General features: G+C 35.5%; 4 protein-coding genes across 5 annotated transcripts; 2 read left to right on the top strand and 2 right to left on the bottom strand.

The window, feature by feature from the left end:
- LOC104716860 (IQ domain-containing protein IQM1) lies at window positions 4149-7287 on the bottom strand. 2 transcript variants are annotated; one of them, XM_010434320.1, is made up of 9 exons: window positions 7118-7287; window positions 6531-7002; window positions 6329-6443; window positions 6158-6223; window positions 5887-5975; window positions 5712-5799; window positions 5390-5620; window positions 4897-4998; window positions 4149-4806 (listed from the first exon to the last, which is right to left on the bottom strand). In XM_010434320.1, the coding sequence occupies exons 2-9, from the start codon at window positions 6944-6946 to the stop codon at window positions 4441-4443; spliced, it is 1473 nt and encodes a 490-aa protein (XP_010432622.1). In that variant the 5' UTR covers window positions 6947-7002; window positions 7118-7287; the 3' UTR covers window positions 4149-4440. The 2 variants fall into 2 exon arrangements, with proteins under 2 accessions (XP_010432622.1, XP_010432623.1); XM_010434321.1 differs by lacking the exon at window positions 5390-5620 and adding an exon at window positions 5090-5320.
- Window positions 9329-13073, top strand: LOC104716858 (peptidyl-prolyl cis-trans isomerase CYP57). The gene is made up of 10 exons (XM_010434319.2): window positions 9329-9662; window positions 9787-9965; window positions 10080-10181; window positions 10348-10448; window positions 10541-10682; window positions 10959-11181; window positions 11442-11481; window positions 11830-12025; window positions 12236-12424; window positions 12677-13073. Exons 1-10 carry the CDS (start codon window positions 9443-9445, stop codon window positions 12815-12817), a joined length of 1533 nt encoding a protein of 510 aa, XP_010432621.1. The 5' UTR covers window positions 9329-9442; the 3' UTR covers window positions 12818-13073.
- Window positions 13232-15915, bottom strand: LOC104716857 (pyruvate decarboxylase 1-like). The gene is made up of 5 exons (XM_010434318.2): window positions 15320-15915; window positions 15070-15233; window positions 14327-14977; window positions 13649-13955; window positions 13232-13550 (listed from the first exon to the last, which is right to left on the bottom strand). Exons 1-5 carry the CDS (start codon window positions 15854-15856, stop codon window positions 13380-13382), a joined length of 1830 nt encoding a protein of 609 aa, XP_010432620.1. The 5' UTR covers window positions 15857-15915; the 3' UTR covers window positions 13232-13379.
- On the top strand, window positions 17891-19230 carry LOC104716856 (F-box/LRR-repeat/kelch-repeat protein At1g09650-like). The gene has a single exon (XM_010434317.1). The coding sequence runs from the start codon at window positions 17960-17962 to the stop codon at window positions 19112-19114; it is 1155 nt and encodes a 384-aa protein (XP_010432619.1). The 5' UTR covers window positions 17891-17959; the 3' UTR covers window positions 19115-19230.

Raw genomic sequence — 22426 nt, 5'->3', positions numbered from 1 at the left:
TTTTTTGTAATTTTTAGAAAATTTGGTTCTGATGAGTTAAATGCATGGGAGTTCCAAAACCCACGCGCTAGATTTTATTGCCGATGTTGACCTTTTCTATAGGTAAAGTAAGTAAAGGAGATTGGGAGAAAGAAAAAAAGAGGTAGAGAATTCACAATTTGGAGCCATATGTACATTTCATAATAGTGTTAGGAGTTAGGACGACGTCTTACTCGCATCATGTCTGGAGGATATACATTTTTATCTAAGAATATTACCATTGATGTATTTGGATACAAATTTTATTTACTTTGAAATTCACAATCAAAAACTAAAATATATATATTTTGTAAATACATATATCATATATGGGTCATGGTCATCTATAACAGAGTCATTCTAGTTATATCATCCATATAACAGAGTTATTTTTTTACTTATTTATATTGTTATTAAGATATACTGTAGATTGTAGAAATACATCTGGTCTAGTGATGTAGCTAGTAACATACTATATGCATACTGAAACTGAGTCTACTAAAAACATATTGCACTTGGCAAATTAGCAATAAATGTGTGAGCCCGTAGAGATAATGGAAATGGTAAAAGTAGGGTAAAGGCCTTATTAAAAGCGCCATAGAATTAAAATTAAAATTTGATCGTTTAAAATTAAAACTAAAAATTAATCATATTTGAAGCACCATAAAACTTTTCAGTGTTATAAACATGCCTTTTTATTTTGATCGTCTGATGCGGAGTCAAATAAGCGTTATGGCGAACCAAGTTATTAGCCTTATGATCCACATTGCCAATGTGTCATGAAGAAGTGTAACTACTCAACTAGATGAAAATTAAGGATCACGTGTATATAAATTAAGGGCAACGCTAATTACGCTTTGCAATTAAGAATGTTAAAGCAGATCAATTTATTGGGATGATCATTTCACAACTTGTCATAGAAAAACAAAACAAAAAATTGAAAAGGTGTTTATTAAGAGATTTAAATCTTTATAAATTTTATCGTACAAGATTGGTTAATCAAGTTGTAAATATGATAGCGAGCTGCAATTTTGTTATTTTGCTTTACGTACATGAGAGTTGTTGTTTTTTATGCCATTACCCAATGAGGTAAAGCAGATAAAAATCTCTAAATCGAAAACAAAAACTGATTGGCTATCCTTCTAAACTTATATCTGAATGACAAAAAAAAAAGCGAGAATCTTTTTTTTTATTTATAAAATGATGTTTATTTTCTAGTTGTCTTCAATTGATTGTGTTTTAAAATATATTTATATTGTTTTCTTGGATTTTTAAACTATGTTTGTGATTAAATTTTGTAAGTGTAATACAAAAAAGATTGTTGCATATTCTTTTAGCTTACACTTTTGCTATTATGACAAAGCATTAAGCATTAATTTATCTTCTCATGTTATGAACAAATTAAAAAATTAATCGGACCAATCCCAAGGCTTCTTAGATTGAGATTCTCTTGTTGACTATATATGTTAGACTTAGCTGCTTGAGACTATATATACGTTGGCTGTCTCCAAAAAACTCGCAAATTTAGGATATCAAACGTTAAACTTAAAAGAATATAATGCGTTAAATCCACTTTTGCTTCAAGTGGAATTACACCATTTGAGTTCTAATTATAAATTCTCTTCAATACACGACGAGTGAACAATAATTACAAAGAGTTACGAATCCGTTTTATCATCCAAATTGAATAAACTAAATGAGTTGAATAGAAAAAGTTTATCTTATTGGTGTGGGAAGAGTGGTTTTGTCCGCTTGTTCCAGTAATTTTTTTAGGTTAGCAGATGTGTTTCCCATTCAACAATATACGTATATAAAGTGTTCCCTCTTGTGAGCAATTTCATAAACTAATAATAACTAAATAAATAAAAAGTAAGATAGACGGTATTAGACAAAAAAAAACAAAATCTATACCGTATTTAACTTGTGGTTTATTATTATGTTTTTGAAAAGGCTCAAACAAATCTGAACAAGTTACTTTTACTAAACAAATGTGTTTTTTTGGAACCTTTGTTTTGCTTTAATCACTTGAAATTATAGAAAAATGTTGGTTGAAATATGAAAGATATTATATCTGCACCACGCTAAATAACATAGTATAATAGTACTATTAAGTATATGTTCGTATTATAAAATTAGAAAGTAACTTAACATTCGAGTTTTATACAGAGTAATAATTTGTATGCCCAAAAAAAAGTATACAAAGTAATCATATAAATCAAGAAGAAGTATTAAAAATATGATGTAATTATGAAGGTATGCAATTTTTGGGAGAAATGAATTAAGTAAATTAATACTTCTTCAAAATAGAGAAAGGGCAAAAGCATGAATGGTGTGGAAATAGATGAAAATGGAGCCCAATTAGAAACGGACTTTAGAAGAGATGTGGTTGTAGGAGTACCGTCGATGGTGTTGTCTTCAACTTCGTGTCTGCCACATGTGCTCACGTAAGCCCATCTTTATTTATTTAATTATAATGGAAAAGTATTATTTACTATAGTTTATATAAGTTTTTCTTCTTCTTCTTTTTCCTTGGGTGGATCCATTTTCTTTTGTTGTGATCTCTTCGAGTCTTTTTTTTTTTAATGTCCACCAGGATCGGATCATGACGTATTCTTTTTTATATTGGTCTCACCTAAAACATTATGTCCTAAGATTCTATATGTAAGATTCCATTTCCATCCATATTCCTATAAAAATTTTAAAACGAATCTTTGTCAATGATTCGAAAAATATTTTAGTGCGTTTTAGAAAGATTGCACATATATACTTGGCTAGTTAGCTGCATTTTACACCTACCCACAGAGTTCTCCCTAACTGACTCAATAAATATGCCAGTGTTATAAGACGTCAGTGTAATTACATATATGTTTCTAATACTTTTCCAAGTCTCAAGTTTAGAAATTTACATGTGTCAGATTTGATTTGCATTAAGAAAAGCTTAGGTAGAGGAAATTTCAAACCAGGATATCATAGGGACAATGATATACATTTAGAAAATCAGACATTAATTTGGATCCGGATCCGATCCGTCCAAAAAATATGATAGTATATATGCAAGTACTTTTTGTTAAAGTTAAAATAAATACAGAAAGTAACAATACCTTAAAACTATTAAAACTATAAACAAATTAAAATCAAACTATATAATTTTTTTTAAAAAGTACTCGAGTTTTGAAAATAAGTTTAGTGAATAGTGGTATAACAAAATGGCGAGAGTTCGAGTTGGGAAGAATTCTTACACTCATGTCGATCAGTCGATATATATATAGATGAATGGGGTACATAAACTTTACAGAAATAATAAATTTAGGGTTGTTTTAGAAAGATAAAATTTTCATGAATGGGGAATAGTGAAAATAAAACTAGGAATTATATATGCGGAGAAGACGATTTTATTCGATCATTGATATCCGATTCATCATCACGATCAGGGCAAAGTTTTGGAGCGAACGGATCCATGAAGTTACCGTTAGCAAGGATCGTGAAACGGTGATTGAGTTTCTGATGAGCCAAGTACCCTTCCATGAAAATCTCGAGATCTTATGAGACTTTTTTTCAAATCCAATTCTAATCGACGTAGAGGTTTCACTGGAAGTCTTAGCAAGATCTCGATTTCTACATCAAACGGTAATTCCATATGCCTGCGTTCAACCTCATAGCTAGTTACTCTCCCAACCTCATCTTTTCGTTTGTATATACGAGAACCGTAAAATATATAAGGGAACGTTAAGGAAAGTGACATTGTCTTAATAACGTAATTATTGAAAGAAACTATACATGCTATATTATATATATATATTTTTTTTTGCTAAGCAGGTAAATATCATTAGATGAAATGAAAGTTTAGGTGTTACATATGCTATAATTAATCCTAACACGTACGTGTTAACAAAAAGTAAAGACGTCGACCAATAAGGGGAGAGAATGAATAGATACGATAGACTAGAGTACAGGGATACTACTGGTACATATTGTATATAACTGAATTTTTTTATAATGGGCTAAAAGAGTTTCCCTAACACGTAAAATTTTATTACACAAAGGAGAGTAAAATTAGTTTTATATATTTTTAGAAGTTTTATCGGTTTAAGACCAATTTGCACTTACTTTTTGTTTTTTTATTGTTTTAATCATCGCCAATTAATTAAAATAAATTAACGTTTGCAACTTTACAAAATAAATATCAAATTAACGATCAATCTGAACCAGATGATCTAAACGGGCCACAAGTCGACTGTTTTCTATCTCTAGCATAATCAAGTCAAGCAAGTCTTGATCTAACAAGAGAAGTATTCGAAGCAACAAAATGTTGCAAATTCGAAAAATATGCAAAAGGAGATTGAAAAACAGAGCTTTAGTGTCTCTTCTCTTCTAACCTCACCCTTTCTTGGTGCTTAAGTTAAAAAAATGTGTGGTTAGGTTTTAACACTTAACAGCCCTAGGACTTGGGATCCCCATGTATGCTAGGCGTGGAGAGACCCTTATTTTAGGACTCGGCCTTGGAGATGGAATTGGTCCGTAAGAATTAGCTGGCGAAGCCCGAGGAGAGAGACTGACTTGCTCCAGTGCTTGTGTTTGTAGCTCCATTGGGTAATCTCTAACACACCCAATTCTTGGGCCATATCCACTTGTCCATTTACAAGACAGTCTCTTTACAGGATCAAACACCGGTCTCGCTCTCTCTTCTTTCTCTGTAGGCATCTCAATTTCTTCTGAGATTTCTTTTGGTCCTTCTTCTTCGTCCGCAGTGGATTTGAATGACGAATATTCCTCATTCACAGAACATCTCTGTAAATCAAATTTAGCCTTATGAGTACAAAATTTTATGGATGCACTATAATGTTTGACTTTGTTGCATAGTATATTTATTTTCCTTACCTTAACATTGGTGAGATCAACATTGTGCTCCTCTAAGAAACTTATGAACTCCTTGAAGTTGTCTTCTGTTGGAAGATAGTGTCCACTGTATGGCCATATAGCCTGAGAAAACAAATAACATTTTAGTTTACATATAACATATTAAGAGATTCATTTCCGAGGGAGAAGCAAGCAAGAGAGGCAATCTAAGTACCTCAAGGATCCCATCGTGGGCGACCAATCTTCCTGCAGCTGTAGTGGCGCCTCCAGATAAGAAACTTGAGTGCTGGAAAACGCCTTTCTTTTTAATCCCTACGTATAAGGTTCTTGTTGTGCTAAGTACAAAAATCGACTTGGATTCCTCTGTTGAATTGATCAGAGTCATCCCCTGTTTATACATTAGTTTCCCATCTTCAACTATCACTTCATATGCTTCTCTCTCCGTCTGCAGATTTCANCATATTAAGAGATTCATTTACGAGGGAGAAGCAAGCAAGAGAGGCAATCTAAGTACCTCAAGGATCCCATCGTGGGCGACCAATCTTCCTGCAGCTGTAGTGGCGCCTCCAGATAAGAAACTTGAGTGCTGGAAAACGCCTTTCTTTTTAATCCCTACGTATAAGGTTCTTGTCGTGCTAAGTACAAAAATCGACTTGGATTCCTCTGTTGAATTGATCAGAGTCATGCCCTGTTTATACATTAGTCTCCCATCTTCCACTATCACTTCATATGCTTCTCTCTCCGTCTGAAGGTTTCAAAGAAAAAAACATAGACGCTGATGAGTACTCGAGAGCTGGGTAATTAGTATGGTAAAGTCGATAGGGTAAAAAACTCACCGGCCCTAAGTATCTGATGCATTGTTTTTGAAGAACACTTCTCGGGTGTTTCTCAAGATTTACATCTTTGCCGTCTCCTATATCCAACCTTTAGTTTCAAATAGGTGAAAACAGAGTTGAGAACAGATCAAAACAGAGGAAGACCTATAAATGGAATTTGGATCTGAGTCCTTACCAGTAAAAGAATGGCTGTGAGCTCTTGCTCTCTGACCAGACTTCGTAATAGAAATGCAAGTTGTGGCCATAACGATGACGTGGGTCAATCTGTAAATCCAAGAGGGAGACCAGTTAGCATATGATTCACAAAATCATCAAAAACGGAACTGATAACTTTTGATCTTGTGTTTTGCACCTAAACTCATAGATTTGGTTTTTCACAAACCATATGATACTAGTCTTTGATTAAAACTAGCAAAGATATAGCCATATAGGTAATGAGGACTTACAGCTTCAAGCCAATGCTGCAGAGCTAATTTCTGAGCCTTTTCATCTTTTGATAAGCCTTTCCCAACCTAAAAAAGGAGACCCTCATTTGTATTTCATAATATAAAAGAGATATATAGATCTAGTAATAACACCTTGACGTATAAGTAAACAGAGATAGAATGATGTAAGACCTTAGCAGCTCGTTTTCTAGCTCGAGCCCATTTGGAAACAGCGCTCTCATGTTTCTCTTCTTCAAAGAAAGACACAGAGCTCAAATCCAGAGCTGCACCATCTAGAGTCCTCCACCTAATATATTTCAAGCAATACCAAGGGTTAGCGTAAGCATCCCTAAAAGACATAAAAAAAGAAGAGAAGACCAATCAAGAGACTCACCAGAGCTCCTCAACAACGACTGCACAATCTGCTAGGTTCCTTCTTGTCCGGTAACTCTTATACACCTTTTGTAGGGTAGTTGCAGCTGCATCGAGCTCGGTGACCGGTCTAGGGGAGATGAACACAAAAGGCTCAGGTGGAGTAACTGTGGGTTTCTTTATTTGGATTCTCTCACAGTTTCTTCCATTCAAAGTGTTAGGAGTTGACTTCTTTGTCTCCAAGACCTCAAAATCTGAATCAGTCTTGGTCACTTTAGGAATCTCCCAGCTGTTGAAACTCAAAGACCGTTCCATAGTAATCTTCTTAGGAGAATTCTGCTGCGTTATAGTAGTGCTGTCTCTCTTGAAACTGTTGGTTCTTGATGTCAAGCCTCCATCTTTAAGTTTGAAGCTTAAGGACCCAACGTCAAGACCCATGGTCACACAAATATAATGAAAGGATAATTCCAAAAGAGTTTTAATATAGAAATCCCCTGCACACATCAATCCAGATCATATCAGCCTTAAATAAACAAACTGTAGTATCATTAATATAGCTCTATACCAACCAATTATTGGTGAAAATTAAACATTTCAACAAATAAATACCTTGTGGGCATAAAACACAACAAGTCTTCCTTAGGCTTTAAATGATCAAGTATGGCTCTTTGTTTTCACCAGAAGATACAATAAAATGGCACCAAGAAACAGAGGAGAGCTTGAAAGAATAAAGAATAAAAGAATGATTAAATTCTTTGGAGAAAGAAAAATAAAAATCTAAAGAGGGATATGAATGTGACCAACACAGGTTGAAGTGGTCTTCTATATATATGTAGAGTAGTGTGGGGGAGCATGAAGACTATTACGAGAGTAAGAAGTCTTCGTTTTAACATATCGTTGAATATGGAAAAATATTACTGAATATTCAAAGTTGGCGTGTCTGAATAATGTTGAATATTAGTATTACAAAAAGAGACAAAAACAGTGAGAGGAGGCTAGCTAGAAAACAGAGGACGTGGGGATCCCCATAAGAGATGGAGGCTGACGAAGGTAAGTTCATAGAAGTTATTGAGAGATTAGGACAATACACATAATCTATTTCAACACTTTTTCTTCGTCCTTCCATTTTAATTAGATACACAAGATGATAATTTAAAGGGTTTACAAAAAAAAAAAAAAAGTTTTACATTTGAGAACTTTGTGTGATGAACAAATCTTCGGCATGTAGACATAGATAGATGCCATGGGGATAGATGTAAGGTAGCAATAAAATTATATGTTTGTTTCAGAGTTACCCAAACGGTTTGTTACAACAAGCCTCTATTAATTAAGTCTCTCTACACAATACTACACAACGTCTATATCAAAAGAAGAAGAATTAAACTAGGATTTAATTGATTACATTACATTTATGGCGCGCATACTTCATCAAAAAGTCAAGCGGACGAAAGAAAGAAGTCACGTTGTGTATTAGTAATAAACATGTCTATTCTAGACTATCTTAGAAATACTGTAATCAATTAAATGTCCTATTCTTTTGTGTCAAAAACCTGTCTACCATAGAAATTAATATATCAGATGCAGAGTTTTTGAGACTATTGAATAAATACTACCTTATTTTGTTTATGGTCAAACATAACATATTAGTTTTAAATTGTAAAAAAATTTCTACTATACGACTCGAGTTATATAATCATGCAAGTAAAATCTTTAAATTTCTAATATCTTTAAATTTTCTACTTATAATTTATATTTAGATAGCTAATTAAAATCATGCAAGTTCACACAATAGTAAAAGATTGACTTTGTAATTAAAAACGTGATAAGGATTACTTGTGGGTTTTTTTCTCATCGATACGAACATGTTCAACTCGTTTAATTTTACATGGATATGTCGTACGTCCAAAACTTGAAGAATTACAGAAAATGAAACTTTAAAAAATAAAAAATTGGATGTTTTTTTCATAAGTAAACCGTCTAATGATTAAAAAATAAATTGGATTTTTAGGGATCTTTGGACATATAATTTGTTAGTTTGCTAGAATTAAGCTTGTCATTTGATAATATATAATTATATAGTACTCTCTTTTTTTTTTTTTTTCCTTATGTCACGACTCAAATTCATAACCAGCGATATTAATACAGTAGTTAATAAGATAGATGTACTATAAATGTTATACATACACATTAATTAAGGTGAGGCAGGCGGGTCATGCACGTTTGTATTGTATGTATATCTTAGTTTGGTGGTACCATTGACTTTCCTTGAAAGTCGAAACTATCCGATCCTAGTTTTGAAATTGGAGACTTTGAAAGATATATAAAGTCCAAACATTAGAGTACCACTCAACTCTAGCTCGATCGAAGCCTTTCTCTAATTTCTAGGAAATTCTTTTTTTGCGGTTCTACCAAATTTAAAGAAATTTTGATCCTTTTTTCAACCAAAATGAAGACAACAACTTTGTTTAGGACACAAAAATAAATCAGTTGATGACTTTAATGATGTATTGATTGTAGTGTGGGTAGTCGTCCGTTTATCTTATCTACCATAAGTAAAGTTAAGTTATTTCTTTCTCCATAAAAGATTTCATACCTAGATTAACATTAAAATTAATTCGCCAAGTCTCTCTCCCTTGCTCCATTGTTGAACCGAATTGGATAGGGTAATCAACGAACCGTCCACATATTAAAGTTATTTATGTTCAGCCTTTTATAACATGTCTTTCTGGTTATGGTGGAATTATTTTCTTCGTTTAATAATGGGCTCAGTTTGATGGTTGGGCTGGGCCTTATGGTTTGGTTTGCCTATATTTTTGAAACCGAGCAAAAGGAACCAGCGTCTCTCGCTCGTCAAGCCCATCTACAAAACGGGAAATCAGAAGAGCGCAAGGTTAGTCTCGGAGAAGAAGAAGAGGAAGAGCGTGAGCGGAGGAGATGTCGACGGTGTACGTGCTAGAGCCGCCGACAAAAGGAAAGGTCATTGTGAATACAACTCATGGCCCTATCGACGTCGAGCTATGGCCTAAGGAAGCCCCTAAATCCGTACGGAACTTTGTTCAACTATGCCTCGAGGGTTACTTCGACAACACCATCTTCCACCGTGTTATTCCCGGATTTCTCGTTCAAGGCGGCGATCCCACCGGCTCCGGCACCGGTAATTTCCTACGCCCCTCTGATTACATCTTAGGGGTTTAAGATCTCTTAGTTTTTATCAATTTTCTTCTGCTTGCTCGCTGGATTAGGTTAATTGTTGTTGTGTGAGTGATGTGTGTAAACAGGTGGAGATAGTATATATGGAGGTGTCTTTGCGGATGAGTTTCATTCAAGACTGAGGTTTAACCACCGAGGGATTGTAGCCATGGCTAATGCGAGCTCACCCAATTCTAATGGAAGTCAGTTCTTTTTTACTTTGGATAAGTCTGATTGGCTTGACAAGAAGCATACTATCTTTGGCAAGGTAAAAAACAAATTGCTTTGCTTCTTTTGTTTTGTTTCTTCTGCTTCGTCCAATTTTAGTTTTTTTTTCTAGTTCTTGATCATGTTTAGCTGCAACTTGTTTCTATTCTTTTAGGTGACGGGCGATTCAATCTTCAATCTTTTAAGACTAGGAGAGGTTGACACCGGTAAGGATGATCGTCCCCTGGATCCTGCCCCGAAAATATTATCTGTTGAGGTAAGGATCGTATAAATGCTGAATTATTATAGTGTTCCATGCTGTTAAACGACGATGTTGATATCCTCTTTTTTAAGGATGTTCTCTGATTAATAATACTCATTCTTTGGTGTGTCAGTCTTGTGATACTTGGTTTTTCTAAAAAATCTGTATATTTCTTTGACAGGTTTTGTGGAACCCTTTCGAAGATATTGTTCCTAGAGTGTTAGCAAACACATCACAAGAATCTGTTGCTGAAGTCGAGGAACCCCCTAAAAAGCCCGTGAAGTAAGTACCCATTTTCAGTCGAGAATTTTAGCTGTAATTTTGCTTTGGCTGTTCTTTTGAGACTTTCTTTTGGTTGTCTTTGTGATAATCAGGAAATTGAATTTACTTTCTTTTGGAGAAGAAGCTGAGGAAGAAGAGAAGGAACTGGCTGTTGTAAAGCAAAAGATTAAGAGCAGTCATGACGTATTGAATGATCCTCGACTTTTGAAGGCAGAATCTACAGATAGAGAACGGGTAATAATACAACTTCTCTTGTTTGTGGCATTTATTTTTCTTATCTTTATTTCCCCTTTTTTTGTGTGTGAAAGTGTAGGCTAATCTGTATAATAAAAACTAAGGCGACTTATTATATCTCCCATATTGTGGAGAACTAGTGGACATTTCCTCATGGTTGCTATATGTAATGATGCATACAGTTCTATAACTTTGCCTAGCAGTCTATCATGAACTAGTGGAGGTCTTTGTTTATGGTTGTCATTCTTGACTTACTGATGTTCTTTTACATTTCAGAATGCATCTGAGTCGAAGGAGGTACTGTCTGTGCGAGAAGCTCTGAGTAGTAAGAAAGAAGCGGCTCAAAAAGATAACAGCTTCTCTGCATCTGATTCAGTTGGACGTAGTGATGATGACGATGATGATGAAGATGAGACTAAATTTGATGCAAAGATGAGAAATCAAGTGCTCAGCAGAAGGAAAGAGATGGGGGATACGCCTTCAATACCAACTCAGAAAAGTAATAACTTTTTTATATCTCTCTATATTCTGACGTCCTGAATTATTAACCTAATGGCAATTCTTGATTTGCATAATCACGTCTATGCTTAGGGATGTTATCTGTTTATTAACAAGATTGTATGCTTTTAGGTTTGGTACCAAGTACCAAGCATTGCCAGAAAATAATATACAGCTCTCTCTGCTCCTCATGCAGTTTATTAACGCTAGTTATTTCTGTAGGTTCTAATTATAATATACTTGTGGTTGTTTTCTTAACAGAGAGCTCTAGTCTGAAAAGCCGTGAAGAGTCTAGGCAAAGGTAATGACACCCACAGACTTACTCGCTATCGTCTCTGTATCATTTGTCTTCCAGGTTTTATGGCTTAGTCCATATTTCTAGTTTATTGTTCCTTAGAATACTGTTTATCTATTCTAGCAATATCTCAGTGCTAGGCAAGCTCAAACTTTGTGTGTTCGAAGCTGGGCTAACAAATATATGACAAATGCTCTCATCTATGCCCAAGAATTCATCCTTTATTTAGTAATAGAACCTTTCAGACGAATCTGCTTGCTTTTTCTGAATGAATGCCTGAATATATTTTGCTTTTATGCATGATGGTGTAACCAGTGATGTAAGTTATTGACTCATTAGTTTTGCTGTTTACAGGTCTGATGCTGTAAGTAGTGAAGACGAGAAACCAAGGATGGAAAAGCTGTCTTTGAAGAAAAAAGGAATAGGCTCAGAAGCCAAAGCCGAACATATGGAGAAAGGAGACACTGATTTACAGCTTTACAACGCTTCTGAACGCGCCCGACAGTTGCGTAAGTTGAAAAAGCGCCGACTACAAGGAAATGAGGATGCTGTAAGTTGTTTACCAGAGTTGTGGCTTAATTTTGAATTTGTTATCTGATTGATTCTTTGTTCCCCTTTGTTCATTTACCAAACCTTATCCTTGCTTTATTGTGGCATACTTCTTCTTAGATTCTGGGTGGGGTTTACTCATCTATTATTTATTTTCTTTCAGTTGTGTTCTTTATAACTGATCATCGTTTCCCTCCTGCGCTTTCTTCAGGTGTTAGCAAAACTCGAGAAGTTTAAGCAGTCCATTTCTGCAAAACCGTTTACCTCGACTAGTAAACCAGTAGCGTTGACCCCAATAAGTGAACCAGGAGCTTTGACCTCAAGTAGTGAACCAGTAGACAATATAGAAGAAGATCTGTCTGATTGGAAGAATGTAAAGCTCAAGTTTGCTCCTGGCAAGGTAAATCTCTAAGGCTCCATATTTTTTTCTGAGTGAGGATCTAATGGATGTAGTGCTACTTCGTTATATTTCTCTAAAAACATTAAAATAGAAAAATCCAGTATTTCTTAGGTAGTAGTCAATGCTAATCACAAATAACTTCATCAGAAGGTTGACCTATGTATTTGTTTATCGTGTCCTGTGGAAGAACCTGAAAATATGTTGTTTATCGTGTCTTGTGGAAGAACCTGAAAATGTGAAACTATCCTGCAGGATAAAATGTCGCGCAGGGATGATCCAAATGCGTACGTTGTGGTCGACCCTCTTCTTGAAAAAGGAAAAGAAAAGTTCAACAGAATGCAAGCCAAACAAAAACGAAGGGAGCGAGAATGGTCAGGAAGATCTCTTGACTGAGTTTGGGAATCTTAAGCATTCGATTTTTTTTGCTTACGTTGTCTTGTTGATTCTTAAGAGTTAAGATGCCTGTTCACTGTCAAAAGTCCTCCTGTTCAAACTTAGACACATACAGACATGAGCATCTTAAAACAAGAGGGTCACTAGCTTCCATCATGATACAGAACTAATGTTTACTTCTAGGAAACTTAGATTTTAATTTTTAATCCCTTTAACTCAATGGACACTTCAATCGTTCGAAATTGTTACAAGTTTAGATGGTTTTGGCTCTCACTCGGATTCTGTTTCTAGCAAAAGAAATCCATTAGTTTTGGAAAAAATCAAATAATTCCGAATTTATATATTTGTGTCTAATTCTTCTGATTGAACCATTAGTATTTATTCGAACTTGAGTGTTGATGAAAAAGAGCACAATGTTGGAAAAGGAACTTTACTTTATTCCACGATTAAACCGGTACTACTACTACTAATAAAGTTCCAAAGTAGAAAAAGCCAAAACCAATAGGAAAACAATGTCATTAAATTGGTAAGAGGCAGCAGTCACTCTCTGTGTTGCTTTCTTCTACTGAGGATTGGGAGGACGGCTATTGGCAGCAGAGACGCGTGAGCCCCACTCAAGCAGCTCTTTGCTAGTATCATCCTTGTGAAGAATCACTTCGATGAAGCATAGACAATCTTTCTTCTCCGTGGTCGCTGTCTTAATCGCCTCAACTAACTCCTCCTCGTATCTCACCTGTCAAAACACACAAATTCATATGTTAGTTTGGAACCAAGATTTGGTTTAGTTTCCGCATTGTCATGTCATCATCACTCATCAATCGTTTTGATTACCTTTGATGTCCAGCAATTGCCTTCACCGTTATGAATGGCGTCAACGAGACCAGTGTAGTTCCAGTTCTTAATCACATTATAAGGACCGTCATGAATCTCCACTTCGATGGTGTAGCCACCGTTGTTAATCAAGAAGATGATCGTCTTCTGACCATTACGCAGCATTGTCGATATGTCCTGAACCGTCACTTGGAAACTCCCGTCTCCTATGAATGCCAACACTCGCTTCTCTGGGACTGCCTGTGCGTATCCCAGAGTCGCACCAACAGACCAACCTATCGATCCATACTGCATCTGAAACTCGTACCTACAATTTAAAAAAGCATAGTTAAATCTTGTGCACATATCATCACTAATTTAAAGATTTGAGGCTTGTTCCGAGATACGTACCCACATCCTTTAGGCAGCTTTAGTTTCTGGCAATTGAACCAAGAATCACCGGTTTCAGCAATCACAGCAGTATCACTAGAGAGCATCTTCTGAATGTGTTGAAACATTGTATTGACTCTCAATGGCTCTCTTGGTTTGCATTTCAATGGCTTACCTTCAGGGACAAAGATCCTATGGTAGTTCTCATAAGCCGTCTCGNATTTAGACAAGAAGAATTAAAATCTTAGGCTTATATCATCACTATATTAAATGTAAAAAAGATTTTGAGTCTTGTTCCGAGATACGTACCCACATCCTTTGGGCAGCTTCAGTTTCTGGCAATTGAACCAAGAATCACCGGTTTCAGCAATCACAGCAGTATCACTAGAGAGCATCTTCTGAATGTGTTGAAACATTGTATTAACTCTCAATGGCTCTCTTGGTTTGCATTTCAGTGGCTTACCTTCAGGTACAAAGATCCTATGGTAGTTCTCATAAGCAGTCTCGTTACGTTTCACCCTCTTAGCCAATTCCCTGAAGAAATCACTCATCAGAACGCAACCAAACGTAGGACCATTAGCCACAGTGACACGATCAGGTTGCACAACGATGGCTTTCTCTTTCTTGAGGAGAAGCGAGTAACCCACTGAGCTGTAGTCATTGAAGATTGGACCTGCAAAAACGTAAGCATCCGCAGATTCGACAATCTCAGAGCAGAAAGGAGTGCTTACTGCTCCCCAGTAAGTGCCAATGAAATGAGGATGGTGCTCTGGTACAAATCCTTTAGCAGAAGGCATCACCGCCATAGCATAGCCAGAAGCATCAGCTAGCTCCACAAACGCATCACAAGCTTTAGCAACACGCAACTTAGGACCACCAACCATAACTGGCTTCACAGCCTTGTTCAAAAACTCCAACGTTGCTTCCACCGCAGCTTCTAAACCCATTGTGTTACTCAATCTAATAATTAAAAAGCATTTTGTGAGTTTTTGATTCTCTGAGAAAACAGAGGATTCATTAATTGATCAGAGTTTAAAGTATAAGAAACATACCTAGGAGCTAGCGAAAAGGGAACTGGATCACGAGTAAATGTATGATGAGGAGTCGCAGCTAAGTTACAGCTTACGCTAATATACACAGGCTTGCTCTCTTTCAAAGCTGTTGATATTGCTTTATCAATGTGTTCATGAGCATCCTCCAAATTGTTCACCACCGCCTGAGAAACAGAACAAAAAAAAACCCTAAATCAAATCACAATCCGACGCTAATCTTATTATGATCAGATCTGATTCTGAGAGTTACCTGATAACAAGTGACGGTTTGAAAACACCTAAGCTCTTGGCTAAAATCAGGTAACCCGATGGTGTGATGAAGAATACGGTTAGTACCATAATCGTTAGAGTTAGGACCTCCGACGATACATATAACCGGAAGATTCTCGCTGTAAGCACCAGCGATGGCGTTCAAAACGCTGAGTCCACCAACGGTGAAAGTCACAACGCAAGCGCCGACTCCACGAGATCTAGCGTAACCGTCGGCAGCGTAACCGGCGTTTAGCTCGTTACAGCAACCGATCAGGTTAAGTTCCGGTTCCGCCATTAGGTGATCAAGCAACGTGAGGTTGAAATCGCCGGGAACGGAGAAGATATCGGTGACGCCGGATTGGACGAGACGGCGAGCCAAGTGACGGCCGAGAGTCGCGTCGCATGAGTTGACGGAGATGGCGGAGGAAGGAACAACAGAGTCGTGGATTGTTTTGACGGTTACGTTTGGTGGACTACCGACGTCGCCGTTCGTCGGTTTGCACTCGTCGATGGATGATCCGATTTTGGTGTCCATTGGGGAAAACTGAGAAATGATTTTATGAAAAGTGTGAAGTAATGAGTGAGAGAGAGAGAGAGCAGATGGAGAGGTTTTTATATAAGAGAAGACTAGGAGAAATACAAGGGGTGGTTTCTTTCACTAGTGGTTTTTGTGTTTTCTTGTGGAAAAAGCAAATAGTTAAGTATCTTAATTAAGAGATACTAATTAATTGTTATTTTCGTGATTACATTCATTTTAATTTTTGTTAATTGTGGGGGTATACGTGTGCCGCTTTATGTCGGTGTAGTAAAAATGCATTAAATGTTTTAGTGTTAGTCAACAAAATATCTCAAGTTTTCCAAATTTAAACATAAATACTTTTGTGATTCTCTACTTCTTAATCACGGTATTTTTTTTTTCTTGTAAAATTAAATTATACGTGGCAACAAAGTTACAATTATATCTCCCGTTCACTACGTCAGATATTTAATTTTCCAAGTTTAGTTTTTTTAACCTGCTAAAATAATTGTTATACTCAGTTTTTTTTTTGGCTTCATTATTTAATTTTAAGTTTTTAATAAAGTAAGTTTAGGTGTAATTTTTTTTTAAGTTAACCAAGATACAACGTGTCAAAGGCGTCAACGAGAAGAGAGAGACGTGATGCCATTTGGGATTTGGTCAGCAAACTCTAATTTTAAAAAGGAACAACATTCGGACCATTCTCTCCTCGTGAGAGCCACGAGGATTTTTGCTTCTTATAGTATCATATTTTGTTTTAGTTAACTAAGAAATATCTCCAATATTTTAATCCACTTAATCGCTTTGGTTATACTAATGTTACTAATCATACCAGAGATACACGTAGATCAAATCCTTGTTTAACTTTCAAGAATTTTGTTTTTTTTTCTTCAGCGTAAATTTCAAGAATACATGTGATGTAACGATAATAACATGATTAAGTTCACATAATATATATATATATATATATATATATATTGTTTCAAGGGAAATAGCTGTACGTATATCTTTTTTGTATTTTTAATATTACTATTTCCTAAACAACAAGCAACTACATGTCATAATGAAGTTTTACATAATTAAATCTATGCGATATTTATTTGACTATATATGATCACTTTTATATAAAAAGCAATTTTTATAGATTAAAATTAAAGTCATTTCTATCCCAGTTTTGAGGATTGAGGTTAAAATACTGATACCCAAAAGCTTGTTAATCTATAGTAAACAATGCACAATACTGTATCTTCTAAATGAAATCATATACTTATCTTAGGGGACACATTAATCACTTTCGAGCAACATTAATAACTTAAAATATTATAAGGCGACCTAATTAACATCCAAACATGAAGGGGACACCGTCATTCTAATCCGTCTCATTGTTTGTTTCACACACCAACGGAGTCGCCGGTAATCTCCTTTCCAACTTTGGTTTCTCTCCTCAACTACTTTTTATGGTGGCAACCGTGATAATAATTATTATATATCCCCAAACCACTAGGATCGTGGTTTTAAAGAACGTCGATATAGGCAACAAAAAGCCAAAAACATACGTCAAAATAATTGAACTGCCTTTACTAGAGTTACTGGTAACTATTACCAAGTGTTTCATTTGGTTGGTTGTTTTTTATACCCCGTTTCTGTTGAGTGTTCTACGTGACGAAACAAATAATGAAACGATTTTTTTTTTTTTTAAAAAATCTTCTTATATGTTGATCAGTATTAAGAGGTGAGAACTTGTGTGCTGTGATTGATTGATAAAAGTAAAAACACAAAGATGTTCTAAAGAAAGAATGTATTACGTATTGTTGACCAAAAAAAAAAAAATGTATTACGTACTCTCATCAATTTGTCTGACCTTTTAATTCAAATCTTATAGGTTAATTACGAGTTTTTTTTGTTGGTATCATGCATTAAGAGTTTCTCTATATTATTGACATTTTTACATGTAAGAAAAAAAAAAAAAAAAAAAGGAAAAGTGTTGAGAATTCCATTTCCTCGGAGGGATTTCGTAATCTATTTGTCAGACGATTACTATAAATCCTCTGTTTTATCCTCTCTTCTTCTTTATCAATAGGTACAAACAAATTAGTTGAGACGACGAGAAGACCAATTAATATGTCGAAGACCAGGATGTCGAAGAGACGTTGCTTGAGGATGGAATCGCTGCTGCACCACGATGTCGTAGAGCGAATACTGGAGAAACTTCCGGTGAATTCTTTGATGAGATTCAAGGCTGTATCAAAGCAATGGAAATCAACTATGGAATCCCGATACTTCCAATATAGAGTATTGAAGCAATCAGGAGGAGGAGATCCAGACGTTCTCATGGTGTCCGTATTTACTGACCCCCCATCCATAGAATCCCTAAAAACACTGGTGTTGGGTTCATCATCATCGCTCAAGATCCCTACTCCTTGGGAGAAGGACAACACAGAGTACCCAGTTTCCTCTAGTAGCTGTGAGGGTCTGGTTTGTATCTATAATCCCCACAAATCCGGTTTTGTGGTCAACCCCACCACTAGATGGTATCGGCCTCTTCCTCTCTGTGAATTTCAACAACTCATGATCCGCTTAGGAGAAAGTAACTTCAAGCTTGGACACCCACTCTTTAAGGTTGGATTCGGTAAAGACATATTCGCCGGGACGACGTATAAGCCTGTTTGGCTTTACAAATCTTCAGAAATAGGCCTTGAAAACGCTACCACTTGCGAAGTTTTAGACTTTAGCACCAACGCTTGGAGGTATGTCACTCCCGCTTCTCCTTATCGTGTTCTTGGTTGCCCCGATCCTGTCTTTGTTGATAGGTCGCTTCATTGGTTCACCGACTGCCAAGAAACCAAAGTTGTATCTTTCGATCTTCACACCGAAGCTTTTCAAGTCATCTCTAAAGCTCCGTTTGTCTATACCAATCCTCACGAGATCGTCATGTGCAACCTCAACAACCGCTTGTGCGTATCCGAGAAGAAGTGGCCCAACCAAGTGATTTGGTCCTTCAATTCACACACCAAGAAATGGGACAAAATGTTTTCCATTGATCTGGAGTTAATTCATTTTTGGCATGATGTCCCAGTATATTGCGCGTTCATGCCACTAGCACTTCTGGATGGGAAGAAGAAGCCGAAGAAAAAGAAGTTGCTGTTTTGTGGTCGTGAGCTACCAAAAAAACTGTTTACATATGACCCCGAAACCAAATTAGCTGATGTTGCTTTCTCGGCTGAATCCATTGGATATCCTGTTTGTTATTTCCAGAGTATAGTCTCCATTTTATAAACAGATTTATTAATTATTGCCATATGTAACCTTTGCTTCCTCCATCAACTGTTTGTTTCTCCAAGTTTGCCCTGCAACTCTTCAAGGTTGTGGTTCTGGTCCAGAGTCTTGTGTTAACAGGATTGCTTGTTATGAAAAAAGGAAAGAAGAAGTAAATATATATACATATACAATTTCCTACATACTTGGGTATCAAGTTTACCTTAAATATGCTGCAGTGGTGACAAGTGACCTAGCTTTCATCACTTCATGCGTGTCCTAGTATTTCGTATATGGCCCTAATGGTGACTCGTAACGTTAGCGTATCCAATTCTACGACGACTAGATTTCTTTTGGACAGAATATTTCAATGTTACAAGTACAGAGTTGAACACGTTACGAGAATCAATATATAATACTAAAGAAGTAGCTTGCAACACAATAAAAGTGCGTCAAAATTAATTGTTCTGTTTCAAAAGCCCCCTGCATTCTAGCTTTCAGGCTACAGTCTTTGGTTGGACATTGGGCCATTTGGCCCTAGTGAAATGGTTTAATAAATTTCAATATTAGATATATCGACTTTGACATAGATTTATTGGTACAAAGTGCGTTTTTGTATGTATATTTTATATTCTTATGCAATCACGCAGGCTTCTTCCCAGTGATACATTTTCAATCTCTGAATAAGAAAACAACTCATATTATACAATGGAAGACAGATCCATCTATGTCATCCATAGATCTAAGGGTCCAATTACTGTTAATACAAGTTTATAAATTCTAAGGGTCCAATTACTGTTACAATCCTTAAAAATCCCATCCATAGGAAAAGGTTGGCATGCCTAGCTATTAAAAGTGATGTTTCATACTTCACGGCTGGTGTCGACAATGGCTCTTTCCTAATAAACTACCAATAAAAGAAAATTATTGAGCTGGCCTTTGTCACGGAAAAGACAACAACAGGAAAACACCAAAGCAAATTATTTCTCCTTCTTCTTCTGTGCTCGAGCTCATTTTGTATTGTTCTCAATGAGGTCTTCTTGTTTTACATTCCTTATTGTCAAAAAAAATGTATCTCTTACATTACAACTGATAACACGCAATCGATTAGATGGTGCGAACGATAACAACACTAATATATATTACGAATGTGTTAGCTAGATTAGATATAAGACTCATTTTTTTTTATTAGTATGCAGCACGTTGGAACCCACATGACGCATTCATATTATCGTTTTGCTTTATGCTTCTTGATTTTTGTTATTATTTGCTTGCATAATTATATACTCGTGGACTTCGTTTCAACTTAATTGAATTCTCAAAAATTTTGTTTGAAAAAGTTTGATGTGGGGTCAGCAGCTTAGATATTTATGCAATCACTTTGTGTGCAATGATGCTATCTAGCTAGATTAACTAACTCTCTCGGCACCGATTGTAAGTGCGAAGAACAAAAGGACACTCTTGTATAGTTGTTGTTATCACAACTCACAAGTGTTGGTACACACTGCAAACTCCAAAAACTTGTCCATCCTCTCCCAATGTTGGATTTATGTGATATGGGTACGTTTTGCCTTTGTGCTTAGTCTTCAATGATTGGAAATCCACATATTTTGTGTTTACATATAAATATGTTATGAAACGTGCCGCCTATTTTAATATGATTCTCTATTGTTAAATGTTGCATTCGAGTACAGATGCAACCCTAATATCTGATATAAATGTTTAATAGATTTTCAAAATATCTGATATAAACTCTGGTTTCTCATATTAAATGTGTTTCATAGTTGTTTTGTTTATTATTTGATTTTAAACAGAGAATGAACCAACGAGTTATTTCCTGCAAAATAATAATAACGTTAGTTGTGTTTTTTTTTTACACATGAGTGTACATATCATACATATGAATACTGAATCTTCTGCGCTTCGCATGTGTAAACAAATTCAATTCCGCAACAAAAGTACAAAAGGCCACTTGCCTTCTTTCTTTTTTAAACAAATTTATCTCCTTCGATCGACCCTCGATTTTTTTATGAACTAAACTCCAGAAAAATAAAAAACATTTGCGTTTAACAAATACTAGTAATTTTCTGAAAAATACAGCCATTGACGTGACGCCACGTGTGAATCGTAGAAACTAGACAAAACACATTTTTTAACCTGTTTTTGATGTTTGTGAATTTCATTGTCTCTAATTATGATTACAACGCAGCATTCTGACGACTGACGGGGTTGCTCCCTCTTACAGCTAGACCATCACCACCCACCTTTTCTATCAGAGCATAATTTTTCGATTTTCATTTTTTTTTTTAGATTTACACACTACTATATCCTCTCAAATCATTCATATACCCCAAAAAAGAAAAACATAAAAAAAACGTCTCTACCTAATTTATATTCCTAATAAATGACTTGAAATGCAATATACTAGATTTTAAAAAGTCTAGCCTAGTTATGATTGGTCAAACCGACTAACTGTTGAATTTTAACATTATATGATTTATTGAGTTGGTATATGAAAACTGAAATATACCAATGCATATGAATTTATCAATGTTGAGAATGCATATATATATATATATATAAGAAAATGAACATAACAATGTAGTTTTGAACTTTATTATACACACCATCTTGTTACTTTGAGACTTTAAATGGTACACTAAAACTCCTCTAATGATCCTATATTTATACCAAATTTGTGCACTATTTTTTGGTTTTTTTTTTTTGGTATGAGATAGCTTTCAATACGTATAAAAGTGTGGGAATAGTAGAAAATCTTTGATACTGTAGTTAAGGAATTTAAGATCAAATTTGAAAAAGGATAATTTTCTGTTAAATATAATATCCAATTACAAAAACAGAAGAAGGCGTACTGATTGTATAATAAGGTGGAAAATAATAAAAAAACAAACTTATTATTAAAATTAAAAACGACAACCAACGAATCCTATGCGCGAGTGAAAGCACGATCCAATCACGAAGCTAAAATCTTCAGGCTTCGTTGTATAATTAAATAATTTAATGAACACGAAGCCTTCATATTCCCAATTATACCCCTTTGACAGCTCACACACACTCTCAGGTATCTGAAAATTTTAGCCACGCGCATTCATAAGCGCGTGTCTTTTTTCTTCTCATGCTACACACACTCCCTCCCTGACAATAAATCGTTACAACTTTTTTCTACTTATCAAATAAAAAGCAAAATAAATAAAAAAAAACATTATTATTAGATTTTATTTTATTAGATAACAATTTTTCTGAATATTTTTTCCCCAGAGTTATACATTTACACAGAATACAGAGTGCCATTTTCAACGAGAAATCGACACG

Source organism: Camelina sativa, chromosome 10 (genome assembly GCF_000633955.1).
Source record: "Camelina sativa cultivar DH55 chromosome 10, Cs, whole genome shotgun sequence".
In the NCBI taxonomy this organism is placed as follows: domain Eukaryota; kingdom Viridiplantae; phylum Streptophyta; class Magnoliopsida; order Brassicales; family Brassicaceae; genus Camelina; species Camelina sativa.
Note: the sequence above shows the minus strand (reverse complement) of the source record. Positions and strands in the feature narration are given on the sequence as shown.

Coding starts and splice junctions, on each gene's coding strand:
- LOC104716860 (XM_010434320.1), bottom strand. CDS start 6,946: ATGGGTCTTGACGTTGGGTCCTTAAGCTTCAAACTTAAAGATGGAGGC. Junction 6,224..6,328: donor CTAGAAAACGAGCTGCTAAG/GTCTTACATCAT, acceptor CTCCTTTTTTAG/GTTGGGAAAGGCTTATCAAA. Junction 5,800..5,886: donor TCACAGCCATTCTTTTACTG/GTAAGGACTCAG, acceptor TTGAAACTAAAG/GTTGGATATAGGAGACGGCA.
- LOC104716858 (XM_010434319.2), top strand. CDS start 9,443: ATGTCGACGGTGTACGTGCTAGAGCCGCCGACAAAAGGAAAGGTCATT. Junction 9,966..10,079: donor AGCATACTATCTTTGGCAAG/GTAAAAAACAAA, acceptor CTATTCTTTTAG/GTGACGGGCGATTCAATCTT. Junction 12,425..12,676: donor TCAAGTTTGCTCCTGGCAAG/GTAAATCTCTAA, acceptor ACTATCCTGCAG/GATAAAATGTCGCGCAGGGA.
- LOC104716857 (XM_010434318.2), bottom strand. CDS start 15,856: ATGGACACCAAAATCGGATCATCCATCGACGAGTGCAAACCGACGAAC. Junction 13,956..14,326: donor AAGCTGCCCAAAGGATGTGG/GTACGTATCTCG, acceptor TTTAAATTGTAG/GTACGAGTTTCAGATGCAGT. Junction 13,551..13,648: donor GCAATTGCTGGACATCAAAG/GTAATCAAAACG, acceptor GTGTTTTGACAG/GTGAGATACGAGGAGGAGTT.
- LOC104716856 (XM_010434317.1), top strand. CDS start 17,960: ATGTCGAAGACCAGGATGTCGAAGAGACGTTGCTTGAGGATGGAATCG.